A 15,618-nucleotide genomic window follows, 5' to 3' on the forward strand; every position below is an offset into this window, starting at 1 on the left:
TTATCTCGTTGCCCGAGTTATCCTCCTATAGCGGAATCCGAAGCATCGGTTTCTAACTCGAAAGGTTTCTTAAGGTTTAGGATTATAATAACAGGTTCTAAGCTAACATAGTCTTTTACCTTCTAGAATGCTTTTTATTATTTTCCTAACTATTTCTATAAAACGTCTTTCCGTATAAGCTTAGTAAGGGGTAATATCGTCTTAGAATAGTTTTTAAGGAATCTTCGGTAGAAGTTAACAAATCCTAAGAACGCTAGGATGTCTTTAAAGTTTTCTAGCATAGGCTAATCCCTAATAGCTTTAACCTTATTTACTAACATCTTAATTTATCTAGGTATAATAGTAAATCTTAAAAACTCGACTTCTTATCTATAGAAAAGACCTTTATCTAGTTCTATAAGCAGTTTAGCTACTTCTAATACTTTAAAGATCTAATAACGTACATGATAAGCGAGTGAGACAGACAAGCGAGTGAGACAGTAAACCAGACCTTCGCGACAATAATATCGAAATCTATAACAAGAAATCTTAGATTGATTAATACTACTCGGATTCCTGTTCTTCGGATGTTTCCTTAATAAATTGACATGTTCTCGCGTTGTGGCCTGTATTCCCGCATACGCCATACCGACGATGAGTCGTCTCAGACCTCACTTTGCGACCACTACTCCGTCGCGTTTCCTCTTGTAGTTGCGTGTCTGCCTCTCTTTGCGACTGTATATCCTCTCTAGTAGATATAGTAAGACTTCCTCCTTTCTGTAGACGTGTTTTCTTAGCCCTTCGACGCCGACTTAATATTGCATTCTCCTCTCGAAGGATTTGAACCTTTGACTCTAGTAATGCTACCCGATGCCCTAGTCCTTCTGTCCCTCTGGCTAGCTTACTCACAGCACTATAAATTGATGCTGGAGAGCTGCTTCGGTGGCGTGAGATTCGACTCTTAATAAAAGTAGACTGTGATCTTGCTTCGCTTGGGTTGCTCGGCGTCCTAGAGATCCAAGGGTCTGGTGTCTGAGGGACCCCCTCCTCAGGCGTTGGCGTTCGGAACTTTACATCCAGCTTTGAGAGAACACTTTCTGCATTCAAAGGGACAAGTCTAGCTCCTCGGAAACCTCCCTAGATATTTTTCCTCGTAAAAGACTGCTTAAAAGCTTCGTGAAATGCTGTAAAGAAATCTTCCTTCGAGATATGGGTTGTGCCTCGCCGCATCTTATTCTCAATTTGCCGACCGTAGGCATTCTTTAACGGCTGAAAACAACCAACATCTAAGGGTTGAAGTAGATGAGACGAGTGAGCCGGCATGCACAGTGTAATAATGTTGTTTTCTTGACAAAAGAGCTCGAAGGCTGCGGAGTGGTGACTTTCATGACTATTAACAACGAGGAGGCGATATTTCCTAGACGTACGTGGTTTTGTATAAATGTCGAAGTGTCTGATCTAGTCAATACCTCTCTCGTTTGTTGTCTATCCATTTTCAGACGTTGTAATAGCCTAATCGCCCGGAAGAGAGGTTTCTGTATACCAGCTTGAGAGGTGATACTGGCCTGTAACGATGATGTATGGCGGGATGCTCTCCCCTTGGGAATTAATAGCCTGGATAACTGTAACCCATTCCCTATTGCCAGGCTGTGTTATCTTCGTATTTGAACGCCTTTCAGCACTTGTAACAACCATTCTAGAAGCAATAACGCCCATCATAAAGCCGGTCTTATCAAAGTTGTAGATATCAGCATCAGCAATACCATACTTCGCAATTGTATTCTTTACAAGCGAAAACCAGCTACGAATCACCTCTGGATCTTCGCATTGAGCTCTCTTATAGTTATACTTGCGAAAGAAACGCGTCCTAAGCTGTGGTTGTCGCTTGACGAAATTAGAAGCCTAGCGCTTCCTAACTGGAGGCGCGTCGCGCTCTGCGAGAAGTCGATTGGCCATTTCTTCCACACTACTCAGCCGGGGAGGAAATGATCGCGCATCTAGGTCGAGAATATACTCAACTATTGTCTTCTCTTCTAAATCTGATAAATTCTGTGAATTAGGCATGCTGTCGCGTCGTGAGACTATTCCCTTTAGTCGCCGGCTTAATGTTGCGTGACTGACTGTATAGAGTGCACCTGCGGCCCGAGCACTAAGTTTTGGGTCATTTCTCATTGCTTGAAGGGCAATTTGTAACCTTCTTTCAATACTAGCTGATTCCATGATTTATTGTAGAGGAAAAGGTGCCGGTCGCGTCAAGGTGCGACGGTCGCGGTTTACTGTCTCACTCGCTTGTCTGTCTCACTCGCTTATCATGTACGTTAGACGTATTATTTATATTTTTTAAATATCTTTAAGAATATAAGTATATCGTTAAGGTAGACGATAACTATCTTATCTAGGTATTCCCTAAGTACGTAGTTAATTATAGTTTAGAAAGTAGTAGGTATATTAATAAGTCCGAACGGCATAACGAAAGTCTTAAATTATCCTCGCCTTATCCTAAAAGCTACTTTCTATTCGTCTCCTTTAGCTATTTAGATAAGATTATAAGCTCTTTTAAAGTCTAAGGTAGTAAACTATTAGGCGTTATAAAGTAGGTCTTATAGTTCCGAGATCAAAGGTAATAGGTAGTAGTTTTTAATAGTAATATTATTTAATTTTCCTATAATCTACGTATAGTCGCTTCTTACTATTTTTCTTTAGTATAAAGAATACTAAGTATCCGGCTAGTAATATCGAGGGTTAGATAAATCCTTTAGCTAGGTTCTTATCTAGCTATTCGTCGAAGGCGTCTATTTCTTCTTAGTTAAGGGGGTAGATTTTACTAAAGGTAGGTTTACAACCTTCCTTAAGTTTGATTTTATAATCGTATCTACTATATTCCGGTAGTCTAGTCTTAAGCTTTAATATAAAAAGCTTGCTATATATCCTATATTTAATAGGTATCTTCGATAGTAAGTCTTTTATAACTTTGTTAATAGCTATCGCAGCTAGCATCTTAGTATATATATCTTTTATTCTAAGGAATAAGCTTAGTCTAGTTCCTTATGCCGCTAGTAATCCGCGTAAAGGCTTCTATAAGCGTTACTTAGGGGCTAGATTATCGTATATAATTAAGCCTTTTCCCTAGTCTATCTAGGGGTTATTCTTTCTTAGCTATAAGATTCTAAGGATAACCTCGTATCGTCTTATCTTAGTAATATTAAGCGTAATATATTCCTAATAGCTATAGTAAATTAAAGGGAGTAACGCGGTCTCCGAATTAATAATGCCTCCGCTATACTTAACTCTTTTCCCTTCTACTATATTTAAAAGGTAAGGGTTTTATTTCTTATCTTATAATATTTTTCTTTTTTATATTATTCGTAAAGATATAAAGTTTCCCTAGGCTCCCGAGTCGATGAAGGCTTTTATAATATAACCTCTTAGGTTTACTATAATCTTAAGATATATATTGTTTACTATGGTTATATATAGGGACTTTTCCCTAAAGCCTATCTCTTATCCTTCTAAGAGTAGCTTTGCTTGTTTTTTAACGATTTCTTTCCCTTACGTTTGTTTTTTCGCAGGATAGCAAGGTCGGGTATTTTTTTAAATAGTCTACTAGGTTGTTATAATAGTCTTTATACTTTAGATTTATCCTCGTAATATACCTTATAAATATCCCGAGTATATTTTTCTTACGATATTATCTTATCGTATTAGCATCTTATTAAATACTTATAATTAGGTATAAAGATAGCGATACCTTCCTCCTTCTTATATCTTACTAAATCCTATATAAGTAGTTTGACTTTAGTATAGACTTACGTAATAGGCTTAATACCCTATCTATATAGATAGAATTTATATTTATATTTATTAATAATATATAGCTTATAGCTATTAATAATATATTATCTTTAAAATAAGTTATAATATTTCTTAGCTTTTAGGTTAAGGATTAGGTAGTCGTTAGCTTAGATAGAAGATTTAAAGTATGTTTTCCTTTTCTTAGCTAGTATCCCGAAGAAATATAGTTATTAGTTATTATCGTAAAGATTAATTTCTTAATACTAAGGGATTTCTATTAAGTATCGGATCTTATCTTATCGTTCTTAGTCCTCTTCGGAACTAGTATTATCGATACTAACTACGTCTTATAAGGTTATATCTATATAGTCGTCTTCGATTTAGTTAGGTTTTTTAGATTAGTAGGGGGATTTACTTATCCCGAAGTATTAATACTAAGTAATTTTTTAAAGCTATTATTCCTTTTTAAGGTTATATTTATTAATTTCTTTTTCCTTGATTTTATTTATTTCCTTAAGCTCCTAGTTAATCTTACGGATTTGTTTAGGGTTATCTCAAATATTAATTCGTCGTTTAATCTAAGCATCTAGCGCTTTAGTCTATTATTACTAAGTAGGGTTACTTAGGTCTTATTAAGCTTATTATTAGAAAGCGTCTTATCCTTACTATAGTTAGGCAATCCGTTGCTTATTATCTTAATATATCAAGCTTACGTCTAGTTACTAGGTTTAAAGTATCTTATCAAGTTACTTAATTATTTTTCGTTTTATCTTACTAGCGACTGCTAAGGTATAAGTATTCTTCGCATCTTTATCGTCTCTAGGTACGAACCGGGTAGTTTTATACTTAAGTATATATTATCTACGCGTGTTACCTTATAATAGGATATATTTGTTTCGTTTTTTTATAAAGTATAAAGTAACCTTGTTATTTAGAATAGTTGCTTAGGTCCCTATTCTTATAGCTTTGTTAAGTCGTCGAATAGCTTAATTATTTTCGTCTTCTAGTTATTAAATTTCTCCCGGGGTAAAAAAGTTAGGAATTATAACTTAGTTAACTTAGGTATAGTTAGTAAGTCGTCGACTATCCTAAAGTAGTCCGGGGTAATTTACGATTATTCCGTTTATAAAGGCTTTATTAAGTTTATTAGCAACTTCTTCTTATTTATACTAGTCTAGGGGTTAGTTATTATTATTAAAGAAGCTAATGTCTTATCGGTCTATTATTGCGAGAATTTTATTATTTATCCCGGTAGTATTGTATCTAGATCGTCTAGAAGGGTTTTTAAGGTATTATCTACTATTTTCTTTAGCTTCTTTATAGTCGTTATAAAGATCGTTAAAATAGTTAGTCTATTTTTTATTATTATAATCTTGTTGTTTTTATACTATGCTAGCTTGTCGTAATAATCCTTAGATCCGTTTAGGTTATCTATAGTTTCTAGCTATATATCTAGGTTTATTATAATTATAATACTTAAATTCCTTCTTTTATTAAAGTTTCTAATTCTATCGGTTATCTTTATTAGTAACGCTTAGGTTTATAAGGCTGTTATAATATCCGTAAGCAGTACTCTACTATTAATTCTACTAAAAGCGGTTTTTATCGTATTAATAAAACTTCTTCTAAGGTTGCTATTAGTATTTCTTAGCTAAATTAATAGGTTATCGTCTTTCGCTTTTTTCTCTTCTTTACTTATAAAGTCGGTTATCTATCTTAATAATAAGTTCGGTATAGCTAAGAAAGTCTTTTAATTTGTTTAACTTAACGATCTCGTCCTTAACCTCGTCTTTAAGTCTTAAGTAGAAGATAAATATCTTAGACTTATTAGTTATATCTAGGGTAGCGTAAAAGCGTCGAAACTTAGCAGCATAGTAAATTACTAACTTAGTTTATCTAAGGTTATTAAGTTCCTTTTCTACCTTGCTATGTTTATCTAGGTCTTAGAATAAGGATTTAAGTATATACTTAAATCCTTCAAAGCTATTAAAAATATTACAAGTCTTTATATTATAGTCTTTTAACATTTCGTTTTGCTAGTAATTTTCTAAAAACGGTTTAAACTACTAAAAGGCTTTCCTATCTAAGAAGGTTAAAGCATATAAAACTTTCTTAGACTTATTTTTAAAATTAGAATAGTAAAAGTTATAGTAATTCTTAAGTTAAATTAAGAATCCCTTAAGTTTGTTAGGAATACTATTATACTTACTAAAGGTATTAAAACGGAGTTTCTCTCGTCTGTCTATAAAGGTTTAGATAATATTAGCAATACTTTATAAGGTATAGTTCTAGTTTAGGAGTTCCTAGTTACGTCCTTCGAGGTTCTAGATAGTAGCTTAGAGTTGCTTAAAGACTATAGCGTTCGAATTAAATATTTCCTAAAGTCTCCTAACGTTACGGTTATTCTTATAAACCTAACGCTAAAGTTCTTTATTACCGTTATCTTCTTCTTCTTTAGATTCTTCTTCTACGTCCTTTATTTCTTCTTCTCTAAGTTCCTAAGTAAGGTTCTTAACGGGTGCCTTCCCTTTAGAAGAGTTAGGAGAAGTAGTAGGAGTTTTAGCAATGCTAGATAAAGATATCTTGTCGAAGGTATTGTTTATTAGTTTCGCAAGGTTAACTTACTAAACAAAAGTAATTAAAGTATTACGGCTAGCTAGTAATAGTAGGGTTTCTACTAATAGAAGTTAAGGCTATGATATTAATAATAGGTCTTACGTCGTATATAAGTATATCGTATTAATAGATCAAGGGTTAGGGTAAGGTAATTAGTCTTATACTAGGTAATAAAGTATAGTAATATTATAGACTATAAGCTAAGCTGAAAGTTATTAAGGATAAATTATAAGTTGATTGCTAAAAAACTATTTAGAAGGCTTAAGTAGATGCTTAAGTCCTGGTCTATATATAAGTCCTGTTTCCTAATGTCTTAGAGAGTCTATAGAGTCGCTTGTCGACTTTATCGACTTTCTTCTGATTAGTCCTTTACAAGAGTCTATAGAGTCGCTCGTCGACTCTGTCGACTCTGTCCTGATTGGTCGATTGTTACGTGACTTGTAACATAGTTCTTCCTTGCCGAGAGGTTTACCCTTGTTCCCGTGATCCTACGTATATATGTCCTGTCGTAGCCGCCCGACCTAGTAGGTTTGTTAAGTGTATCTGACGGGTCGTAACAGGGCGTATACGATTTGAAAAGGTTATAGAGGGAAAAAGAAGAGAATTAGAATAGAATAAGGATTTAAATATTAATATAGGGTATATACCTTAATTAGTAGTAAGACGTAATTAGTAACTAGTCTATATACCTAACCGATTAAAAATTCTATAGTTAGGTAGACCTACTTCACCTTAATACAGCTAATCATAAAATTAGTCAGATAAACCCATAATTCATTTAAATAAGTAGGTAATTAGTCAGGTTATCCCCCCCCCCCCCAATGGTCGCCTTGACCACACCCTCCAGATGAGCTCAATCGCGCAAAGTTGCAAGGATGGGCCCATGTAAATTGAAAGCATCGTGAAAGGAGAGAATGATTCCAGATCGGCGGTACGCACGCCAGAGTATCCGTACTGCATGGGCAATAAATACCCAGCGGGTAGATCTGAGGTTCCATCGGGTCTCGCTCTGTTAACTTCAAGTTCCAACTTCTTACACTCGTTATATAAAAAAGAAAAGAAAAATGGTTGCGCTACTTCGTACTTTGGCTTTGGCCGCTGTAGCGGTCGCCGTTCCTCTCGAGGTTGGTGTCTCTCTCGGCACCACCGATGCTGCTCCTCAATGCAGCGGCGACAAGTTTTCGCAGACTCGCCCGCCCCGGAACGCCGTGGTTGTCGACGCTTCCGGCAAACAGCCAAACAGCTTCCCTACCGTTAACGAAGCAGTTGCAGCTCTGAAGAACGTTACGGATGAACAGTCCGTCTTCATCTACCCTGGAATTTACGAGGAGCAGGTTCGCATTCCGGCCCACCTCGGACCTATCACCATCCGAGGCTACACTTGCGATAGCCGTACATACGCAGGCAACCAAGTGACCCTGACGGGCAAGCTTAACCGCCAAGTGCCCAACATCACCAGCAATGATGGAACCGCAACTCTCCGCATCTGGACGCCCAATGTGAAGCTGTACAACCTGAACGTGGCCAACACCGCCGGACAGCAGGCCAAGAACGGCCAAGCTCTCGCCATCAGCGCGCAGAAGACCAATTTCGGTGCTTACGCATGCAAGTTCACCGGCTACCAGGACACCGTCTATGCCAACGTGGGCCGCCAGATCTACGCTCAGACGTACATCAACGGCGCTGTTGACTTCATCTTTGGACTTAACGCGTCGGCCTGGTTCGAGGGCTGCGACCTGGAAGTCATCGGCAAGGGCTGGGTCACTGCCAGCGGTCGTGATTCCGCCCAGAACCCTGCATGGTTCGTCTTCAACAAGACCAGGGTCTTCGGTGACCAAAAGGGCTTGGCTTTCCTGGGACGACCTTGGAGGACCTTTGCCAGAGTCTTGTTCCAGTACAGCGACTTGAGTGATGTTGTGCAGCCGGCTGGCTGGGCTCCCTGGGACGCGACCTCGAGCTTGGCGAATGTTGTCTTTAACGAGTACAAGAACACTGGCCTTGGCGCTGCTGGCCAAAGAGCCAACTTCAGCTCGCAGATTGATGCGCCCGTTAAGGCGGAAACAGTGCTAGGAAAGGGATTCGACAAGGAGTGGTGGGTTGACAAGAGCTACTTGTAAAGCGTTAAAAGTTATCTAAGGATTTCACTTTGAAGAACAATTTTTTATTTTAGTCAATTTGTCCTCTCCTCTTCCCTGCAACCCCAGTTGCATTTCTCTTACACACTTTACACCATTTTCACTTAACTATCTTCATAGACATATCTTCAATAAATATTACCTGCAGCGTGTAGAGTTCGTCTAAGCTATCTGACATCAGAATTGGTTTTTGTTTCTTCGTGTTGAGTAAGGTGTCATGAAATGCCTTTCGAATTTCGCGAGATGGCAAGGCTTAAGAAGAGTCTTGGTAGCCTGGCTAACAAGAGTGGCTATATATCCGCGACTATTGACCAGACGGCAAGCTAGCCATGTGCTGTATTCAGGAAGATGGTTCAATACCTTGGGATCTTCCTGTTATGAACCAATGGCGAACTTGAGTTTTATCTCGGAAGTAACGATTAATATGTAACATATCTAAAGCACCAGGCCGGTGGTGTCTTTTTAAGCACTAAACAGTGCCAAATAAGGACCCAACAACATGTCAAATCTTCTGGTGGCATATCGAAATTTCCTGCTTGCTAATAATCATAAAAGTGACTTGTTAAGCTAGGAGCATAATCAAGAAAGCTCGCTTATCCTCAAACGAGCTAGTTTCGAGCAAAGTGTAATGCTTTTTGGTAAGGCCATAATGATGATGTTCAGATCGCGAGCGAATAGCGCACAAACACGAACATTAGCTTTCCACTCAACATGTTACGGACGCATAACACTAACCGCAAATGACAATATCGAAAGCTCCTATGTTGGACTCCGCTTACGGTTCGGCTCGGATCGACCCCCACTTCAGGTCCAGTTGCTCTCGAATTACGTATCTACGATGACTATCGAGTAAGAAATGGACTAATTGTACACTTTCTTTAAACGTTCAGTACCAATGAATTAACATATTTGGTGGTGCTGAACCATGATGAGGGCATGAATTTGTATGGAGCTCATGCGAAAGACTTGGGCTCTCTTCCCTTTTAGTTGTCTCCAATTTGGTTACAGTGGTAGTTTGTCTTGTTTCTGATACTGTTAATCGCTATTTACTTTCCAGTCAATACAGCTTGTGTTAATCTTGTTCTACTAGGTTGATATTCTAATTCTAGTTCTGCGGTTGTTGCAGAATAGGGCCATACCTTGGTTGTTCTGCACAACGTCAACTTTATGATATCCCCTGAAACATTCATCTACGCTAGCAAAGGCTTCAGCAATTGGAAATTAGATAGTAGTATTGTTAAAAGGGTTTCAAAACCCCCAGTTATCGGAAGCGGAGCTTGAGAAACCCCAAGAGGAATGCATGTGAGCGCTTTACGGTACCGCGTTGGAACTTTCTACTTGATATCGACCTGGCTTAGAGCAGAGATTGCCAAAACTCGTTATTTTCATCACGGCAAACCGGACTGGAATTATAAAGGTCAGATTCTACATAACAGCAAACAAATGGCTATGCAGTCAATTCTGAAGATTTTGAGAGGGTAGGTCTATTGTAGTATCAGCAAGTGAACCCATGATTACTGCTTGTTTGAACCTTGATATAGGCAACACATGCAACCGGTGGCAAGTTTGGGAAGGAAAGTAGGTATAGGTGCTAAGAAACAGCACTTATAGAAGAGGTACGAGTACTACCATCTTTTGATCGCTGAGGGTGGTGTCGACTGAATCACTCGGCTACGGTTGCCGGCTCTAAGAGCCTGAATGGATCTGGTGATCATTACATGACCCATTAGTGTCTAGCAAAGCCACTGATGAGTATTTTCACACAATTTGACACACTGATTTACTCAGAGGCTCTAAAGTGAATTGATATACATTGCAATAGTGATGTCAGGAGGATCAGAGTTGTATAATTCTACCTTATTGTGAATACCTACCAGAGTTGCAGAAAACCACCTGTCAACGAGATGGACGTATCCAACTTCGCCAATCCAGACCGACATGCTGACCTAAGTATCGTATATCTAATGAAATTGAAATGGTAAAAAACAAGACCAAGCCAATCTTTCGGCTAAGACCTTGTTCGGTAAGCACGTTACCAGCGAAAGACGCAGAATTAATACCTATTTTGCCAGTCTGTATCTCCTCGCTAGCCATCCATATACAACATTCACCGAAAAGAAGTCACCAAGATTCTTTTCTAATCCTTTCAATCAAATCGACAAAGAACAGGCCGTTGGATTTTTACAGCAATGATCCACTTGCTGGGGATGGATCACATGTCAACGGTGTCCTTGGTGTGGACACGACTGCGAACGGAAAAATCATGCAATTTAATGGACGTATTAGTTGATGGAAGTACACTCTGATCGTTTTCGAGATTGACTAAAATATTGTACTTTCTTTATCAACAGTTACGGATATTTCAACGATACACTTATTTCTGACAAAATTCAAGGCGACATCCTCTTTTCGACTGGTAAATAGTTGTAGAGACATCACAAGAAAGCAGTTCTATCTCATGTGGGTATTAGACACATAGCTATGCTCGTCGTCTTAGCCATGTAATCAGACCACGGTTGTATCATCGAAACGGTTTCAAAGTTACATTGTGAAAGGCAAACGATTAACTACATGCAAACCGCAAGGCCTAAGTACGATCGATTACCTGTACTATGTGATTGTCAAGTTAGCGAGAGCTAAGTCGTGTATCATTTAGCTACAAATGATGGTAATAATACTGCAGTCATACCTCATAATAGAAGAAATGCACCAACAAGGTAGACTGTTAGTAGGGCATCATTGGTGTCATCTTTTAGTATTGGTGATCCAAACCGGATGGTCAGTTACCGTCACTAAAAAGATGGGCGAATTTAGGTGATGGACATTCTCGCACCTACCCAACAGCTGCAGTTCTGCATCACTATATGGAGTTTCGTACTTGATGTCGAACGTACCTTAGTCACCTATTTACGGCATTTGTGCTTGGGTAGTCAGCATCAGGGAGGCATCCGAGGTACCTCATCCAGCAAAAAATAATGAAAAATATCGTGACAGGAAATTGCATCCATTAACGCTCAAACAAGATCAAGAAGGTCATGGCCAAAGCCTTCCACCACATGAAGTGTTACACCACAGGAGCTTACTAACATGAAAGACGGTTGCAATTGAGATGAACCCAATAATAGCTACTGCGTGAGAAGAAATGAAGAAACTTGTAGTTTATCACCTCTGCATTTCTTTTCATGGAATACGTCAACTAACTGAATTCAAAAGGGGAAAAATTTCCGATGGTGAAGTGCTAATTTAAGATCTGGCAACAGTTGGGCCCCCAACCCGTATAAGGCGCGATCACCATAAGCTTCGACTTATCAGAATTCCACCTTTACCAAGCAGGCTTTTGGTAGTGTAATAAAATTCTTAAAAGCGTGCGCAAGGAACAGTTGTTGTCCTCGGTCTCGGTGTCGAAAACTAGGTGAAGAATGTGGGGGATAACTTTAGTTACTGGACCTCGGACCATGATGTGACTCTGGGATCAATCATGGGATCAATCAGGATGGGAGTACTAATCAAATCTAGCTACAAACTGTAACCTTGTGACGTTCGTCTCTGTGGGCGATACTTTCGGACTTACTCCGGAGCATGCGTGGCAGATGCCAGCATGTGGCTCCCGTGTAACGAACGCCCGCTTCAAGGCTGCGCGCGATCCGGGGTCGATCTTGGGCGATTTAGGCGAACTGGAGCGGGTACTACATAGTATGGTTTGTGACAGGTGGAGCGAAATAAACAAGGTATTCGTAGACTCGTGTGTCAGTAGCAGCATCTTCATTCGCTACAGATAACAGCGCTTTTCACAATCCTGGGTTTACTCGGTGCCCATCCGTATTTGAACAGGGAGTCCCAGCGACTATAATCTTGCTTGTTCGTAGATGAACGAGTTATTAACCCCCATCAATGATAGCCCGCCTTGGGCCTACGCGTTGCAATTCTTGGCAAATGTCTGGCGTGACAAGGTAGAAAAATGTTGTGACGGCCGATCAACACATATTGACGGCTGTGGGACAGTAGATTTGACCGTGGCCATTTATCTTGAACCTAGTGGAAACGATATTTTGAAATTATATGTGATGCGGGAAACCCGGCCCATCCGCTGTTCTTTTACAACTACCATGTGCTCTACCTTTATAAACTTCCAGGTTGCTTGTCAGTGATCCCTGCACCACGCGGGCTCTTCGCGCATCAATAACGGTCCAAGGTAAGACTCAGGGAGAATAACACCACTGTCCATCCAGTTGCAAGGATTTGCCCATTTTTCATCGTTTTCGCAGTTGGTGAACTGCGTGTTGGCCATCCTTATGTTGGGGCCCGAATCCGAGTTGGTGTAGTTGTACTCGCAAAAGCCGTGAGAAGCCAGGCAGGTCACCTTGGATTTCCCGTCGAAGCTGGGATCCTTGCCTGTGCAATCTTCCACTTTGAATATCTCACTGAGGTTGGCCCAGCCCTTATCATGAATGGTATTCATAATGTCGACGTGATTGTGTTTGTACTCTTTGGGATTGTGAAGGGCGTATGTGTTGCCTGTGTCCTGGTCAATCCACCACTGATAACAGTTACCAGCAGGACCGAGCCCAGGGCAGTCAATGGCGCCGTTGGTTTTGGGCGCGAATTCGAGTGCGTTTACGCCAGTCGAACGCGTCGAGACGATTCCGTTGGCCTTGAAAGCCAGGGAGATGATGAACAACTGCAAATCGCGGTACAGAAAGTTGGACTGAATGTTGAGACTTGTGACGGCGCGCTGACTGAAGCCGCCGGGCTCGGTTGCAGCAATGAAGAGGGTACTATTACGTTGGAGTTCCGTCAAAGCGTTCTCCAGGCTGTCTTGGTATTCGATGATAAGCTGGGCAAGGTTGGTCCCGATCTGACCCAGGGTGATGAAGCGCGCATTAGACGAGCCTTTCACAGAAGTCTGAAAGAAAGAGCTCATTCCCGTGACAACGGCCATTCCCGTGGCGATAGTAGCCAGAAGTGGGTTTAGACCACCAGCTGCGATGAGCCAGAAGCCACCCGATATCACCATCCACAAGAGGTTGCTTGGGACATCTGGATCAGTAGATGGGGATATAGTGGCGACAATGTCCTGGACTGTGTCCGCAGCGAGCGCATGTCCGTTCCAGAGGGCCTCGGAGAATTGGTTGAAAAATTGATAGATGGCGTAGATGTTCCAGAGCGTATAGAACTCTTGCGGCGAAGAGTAGTTCGCGAAGGAACCGGCAGTCTCGAAAGCGTCGCATGTGTCTCGGGTGAGTTTGTCGCATGTACGGCCGCCGTAACCGTTAAATGTCAAAAAACACTGCGCGAATCCCAAAGTGTCGCAGTTAGCTTTGGTACCGTTTTCGGCCAGCCATTTGGTGATGTAGTCTGATACATTCAACCGAGCCCAACATTCAGGCTTGAGACCTGTAGGTGATGATGGAGAGCAGTCGTCTAAAGGGAGTGCGAGGGATTCATTGACTACAGGGGCGGCCACTGCAGTGTAAACCAGCCCAAGGAACAGAAGCATACGAGTCGCCATGGTGGACGAAGCTTTTGAAGTTGAGACAAAACAAATGTGGCACCTGTGATGATTCAACTTGTAGGTTGACGCTCAACAACTTATACATTCTATGATAGATGAGGTGGTCTTAACTGGCATACCGGCAGTGTTGCCGGTCCATGGAGCACCCGGTGTTGCAGCCGGGGAAAGCATTGGATTCTACAATGCTACGGTGGATATTCGTTGATCCCAGGTGAAAGCACAGATTACGTTCTGACTCGAGCCTCGATGTAGGGGGAATGGATTTCTCTCGTGGGGGAAAACCCTGGGCCCAATCAATAAACAACCTCCCCTGAAGATCATGAGAGGGTGGTTCGTCTCTTTGGTAGATTGATCTGCCCAATATCTCTATCTCGAATTGTAGGACATCTCCAGATGCGGCCGAACAGGGTATAGACACTTTTTCTGGCACTCACTAGGTTTATTTTGCGATTGACTAATTTATTTTTGATCCTTAATTCTGCTGCAGTCATTTTTAAATCATGACTGGCAAATGCTCGTCATCTCTGAGTAGAACATAAGAAGAAAAGGTCGTTATGGTGACCGTGTAGTCACATACTCAGCAGGAACATTACTCTTGGCAAGATTTGCTTAGCCTTGTCTGATTTAGTGCTTAAAAGCAAGAAAGGGAATTTCTCCTTCCAATGCCACCATGCCGGTCAAGGGCTGTTGACAGCATCACCCTGTTTGGCCAATCATTCTCGATCCCAGCTGCACGCTTCGCTTCAATCATCGCCCGAATAGGCGGAATTTGACTTGTGTATGCTTCTCAAAGACGTTCAGCTGTGCTCTCAGAAGCCTGAATTGTGTGCAAACAGGCAGTCTTCGATAAGCGACAAATGACCGTAATGAGGTAGTTGAACTGTGTTACTAGAGTTTACACAGCACTTGAACTCAAGGGCACTCTGTCACTCGGCTTTTTAAGGACCAATACATTGTCCCTTGTATCGATAGAAAGGGAACTGCGTGTGATGGGAATCGAATTTGATGCGTGGTCTAGAGGTTCCTGTGGGGAGGGTTCGTCAACCAATGCCTCGAGTAAGGGTAGCATGTCAGCCCCCCACCCTGCGTGATCTATTTACATTCCATATCCCTGACCAAGCCAAGCCCAATGCCCGGCAGTTCGAGTAAGTAGAATGCTACACATGGAGTCCCTTTCCAAGTAAGCGTGCATGGCAAAGTCTGCTTAGCGGGTATGGTTCGGCGGCTAATCTTATGAACCCACTAACCAGTAGACGAGTCTTGCCCTGGTCTGAGGTAGACATCACGAGGATAATTGCCTTTGCTATATTTGTCCAGAGGCTACGGGGTGGTATGCGAGAATTGCCGCGCCTCCCCAAGACCGTTGTTGGTATGCGAAGAAGTCAAACGCCGAGTTATTCGATCTTACTGTTCATTAAAGTACTTGAGTCTTGACATGGCCCGTTGAGGGAACTTAAAAATTAACTAGGAGATCGGTGTGTGTGACCCTGCGTGAAGTTCAGATGCCAAGTTCCGGGGTCCGCCCACGCCGAATCCGATGCTTCATGACGTCTTGTTACCTCCTGACTCTAACCAAGAGACCTC

General features: G+C 41.0%; 3 protein-coding genes across 3 annotated transcripts; 1 reads left to right on the forward strand and 2 right to left on the reverse strand.

Moving 5' to 3' along the window:
* Positions 1 to 543: 543 nt before the first annotated feature.
* Positions 544 to 2,043, reverse strand: CTRU02_209135 (transposase; the record flags this gene model as incomplete). Its single annotated transcript, XM_070205213.1, has 4 exons — positions 544 to 1,072; positions 1,142 to 1,432; positions 1,541 to 1,863; positions 1,897 to 2,043. 4 exons carry the CDS (start codon positions 2,041 to 2,043, stop codon positions 544 to 546), a joined length of 1,290 nt encoding a protein of 429 aa, XP_070061288.1.
* A 5,408-nt stretch (positions 2,044 to 7,451) lies between these two features.
* CTRU02_209136 (pectin methylesterase) lies at positions 7,452 to 8,504 on the forward strand (the record flags this gene model as incomplete). Its single annotated transcript, XM_036732789.1, has 1 exon — positions 7,452 to 8,504. One exon carries the CDS (start codon positions 7,452 to 7,454, stop codon positions 8,502 to 8,504), a length of 1,053 nt encoding a protein of 350 aa, XP_036575532.1.
* Positions 8,505 to 12,663: 4,159 nt separating this feature from the next.
* CTRU02_209137 (uncharacterized protein) lies at positions 12,664 to 14,031 on the reverse strand (the record flags this gene model as incomplete). Its single annotated transcript, XM_036732788.1, has 1 exon — positions 12,664 to 14,031. The coding sequence occupies one exon, from the start codon at positions 14,029 to 14,031 to the stop codon at positions 12,664 to 12,666; it is 1,368 nt and encodes a 455-aa protein (XP_036575531.1).
* Between the last annotated feature and the right edge of the window lie 1,587 nt (positions 14,032 to 15,618).

The sequence above is a fragment of the Colletotrichum truncatum genome (assembly GCF_014235925.2).
Source record: "Colletotrichum truncatum strain CMES1059 chromosome Unknown Contig_0005, whole genome shotgun sequence".
NCBI lineage: Eukaryota > Fungi > Ascomycota > Sordariomycetes > Glomerellales > Glomerellaceae > Colletotrichum > Colletotrichum truncatum.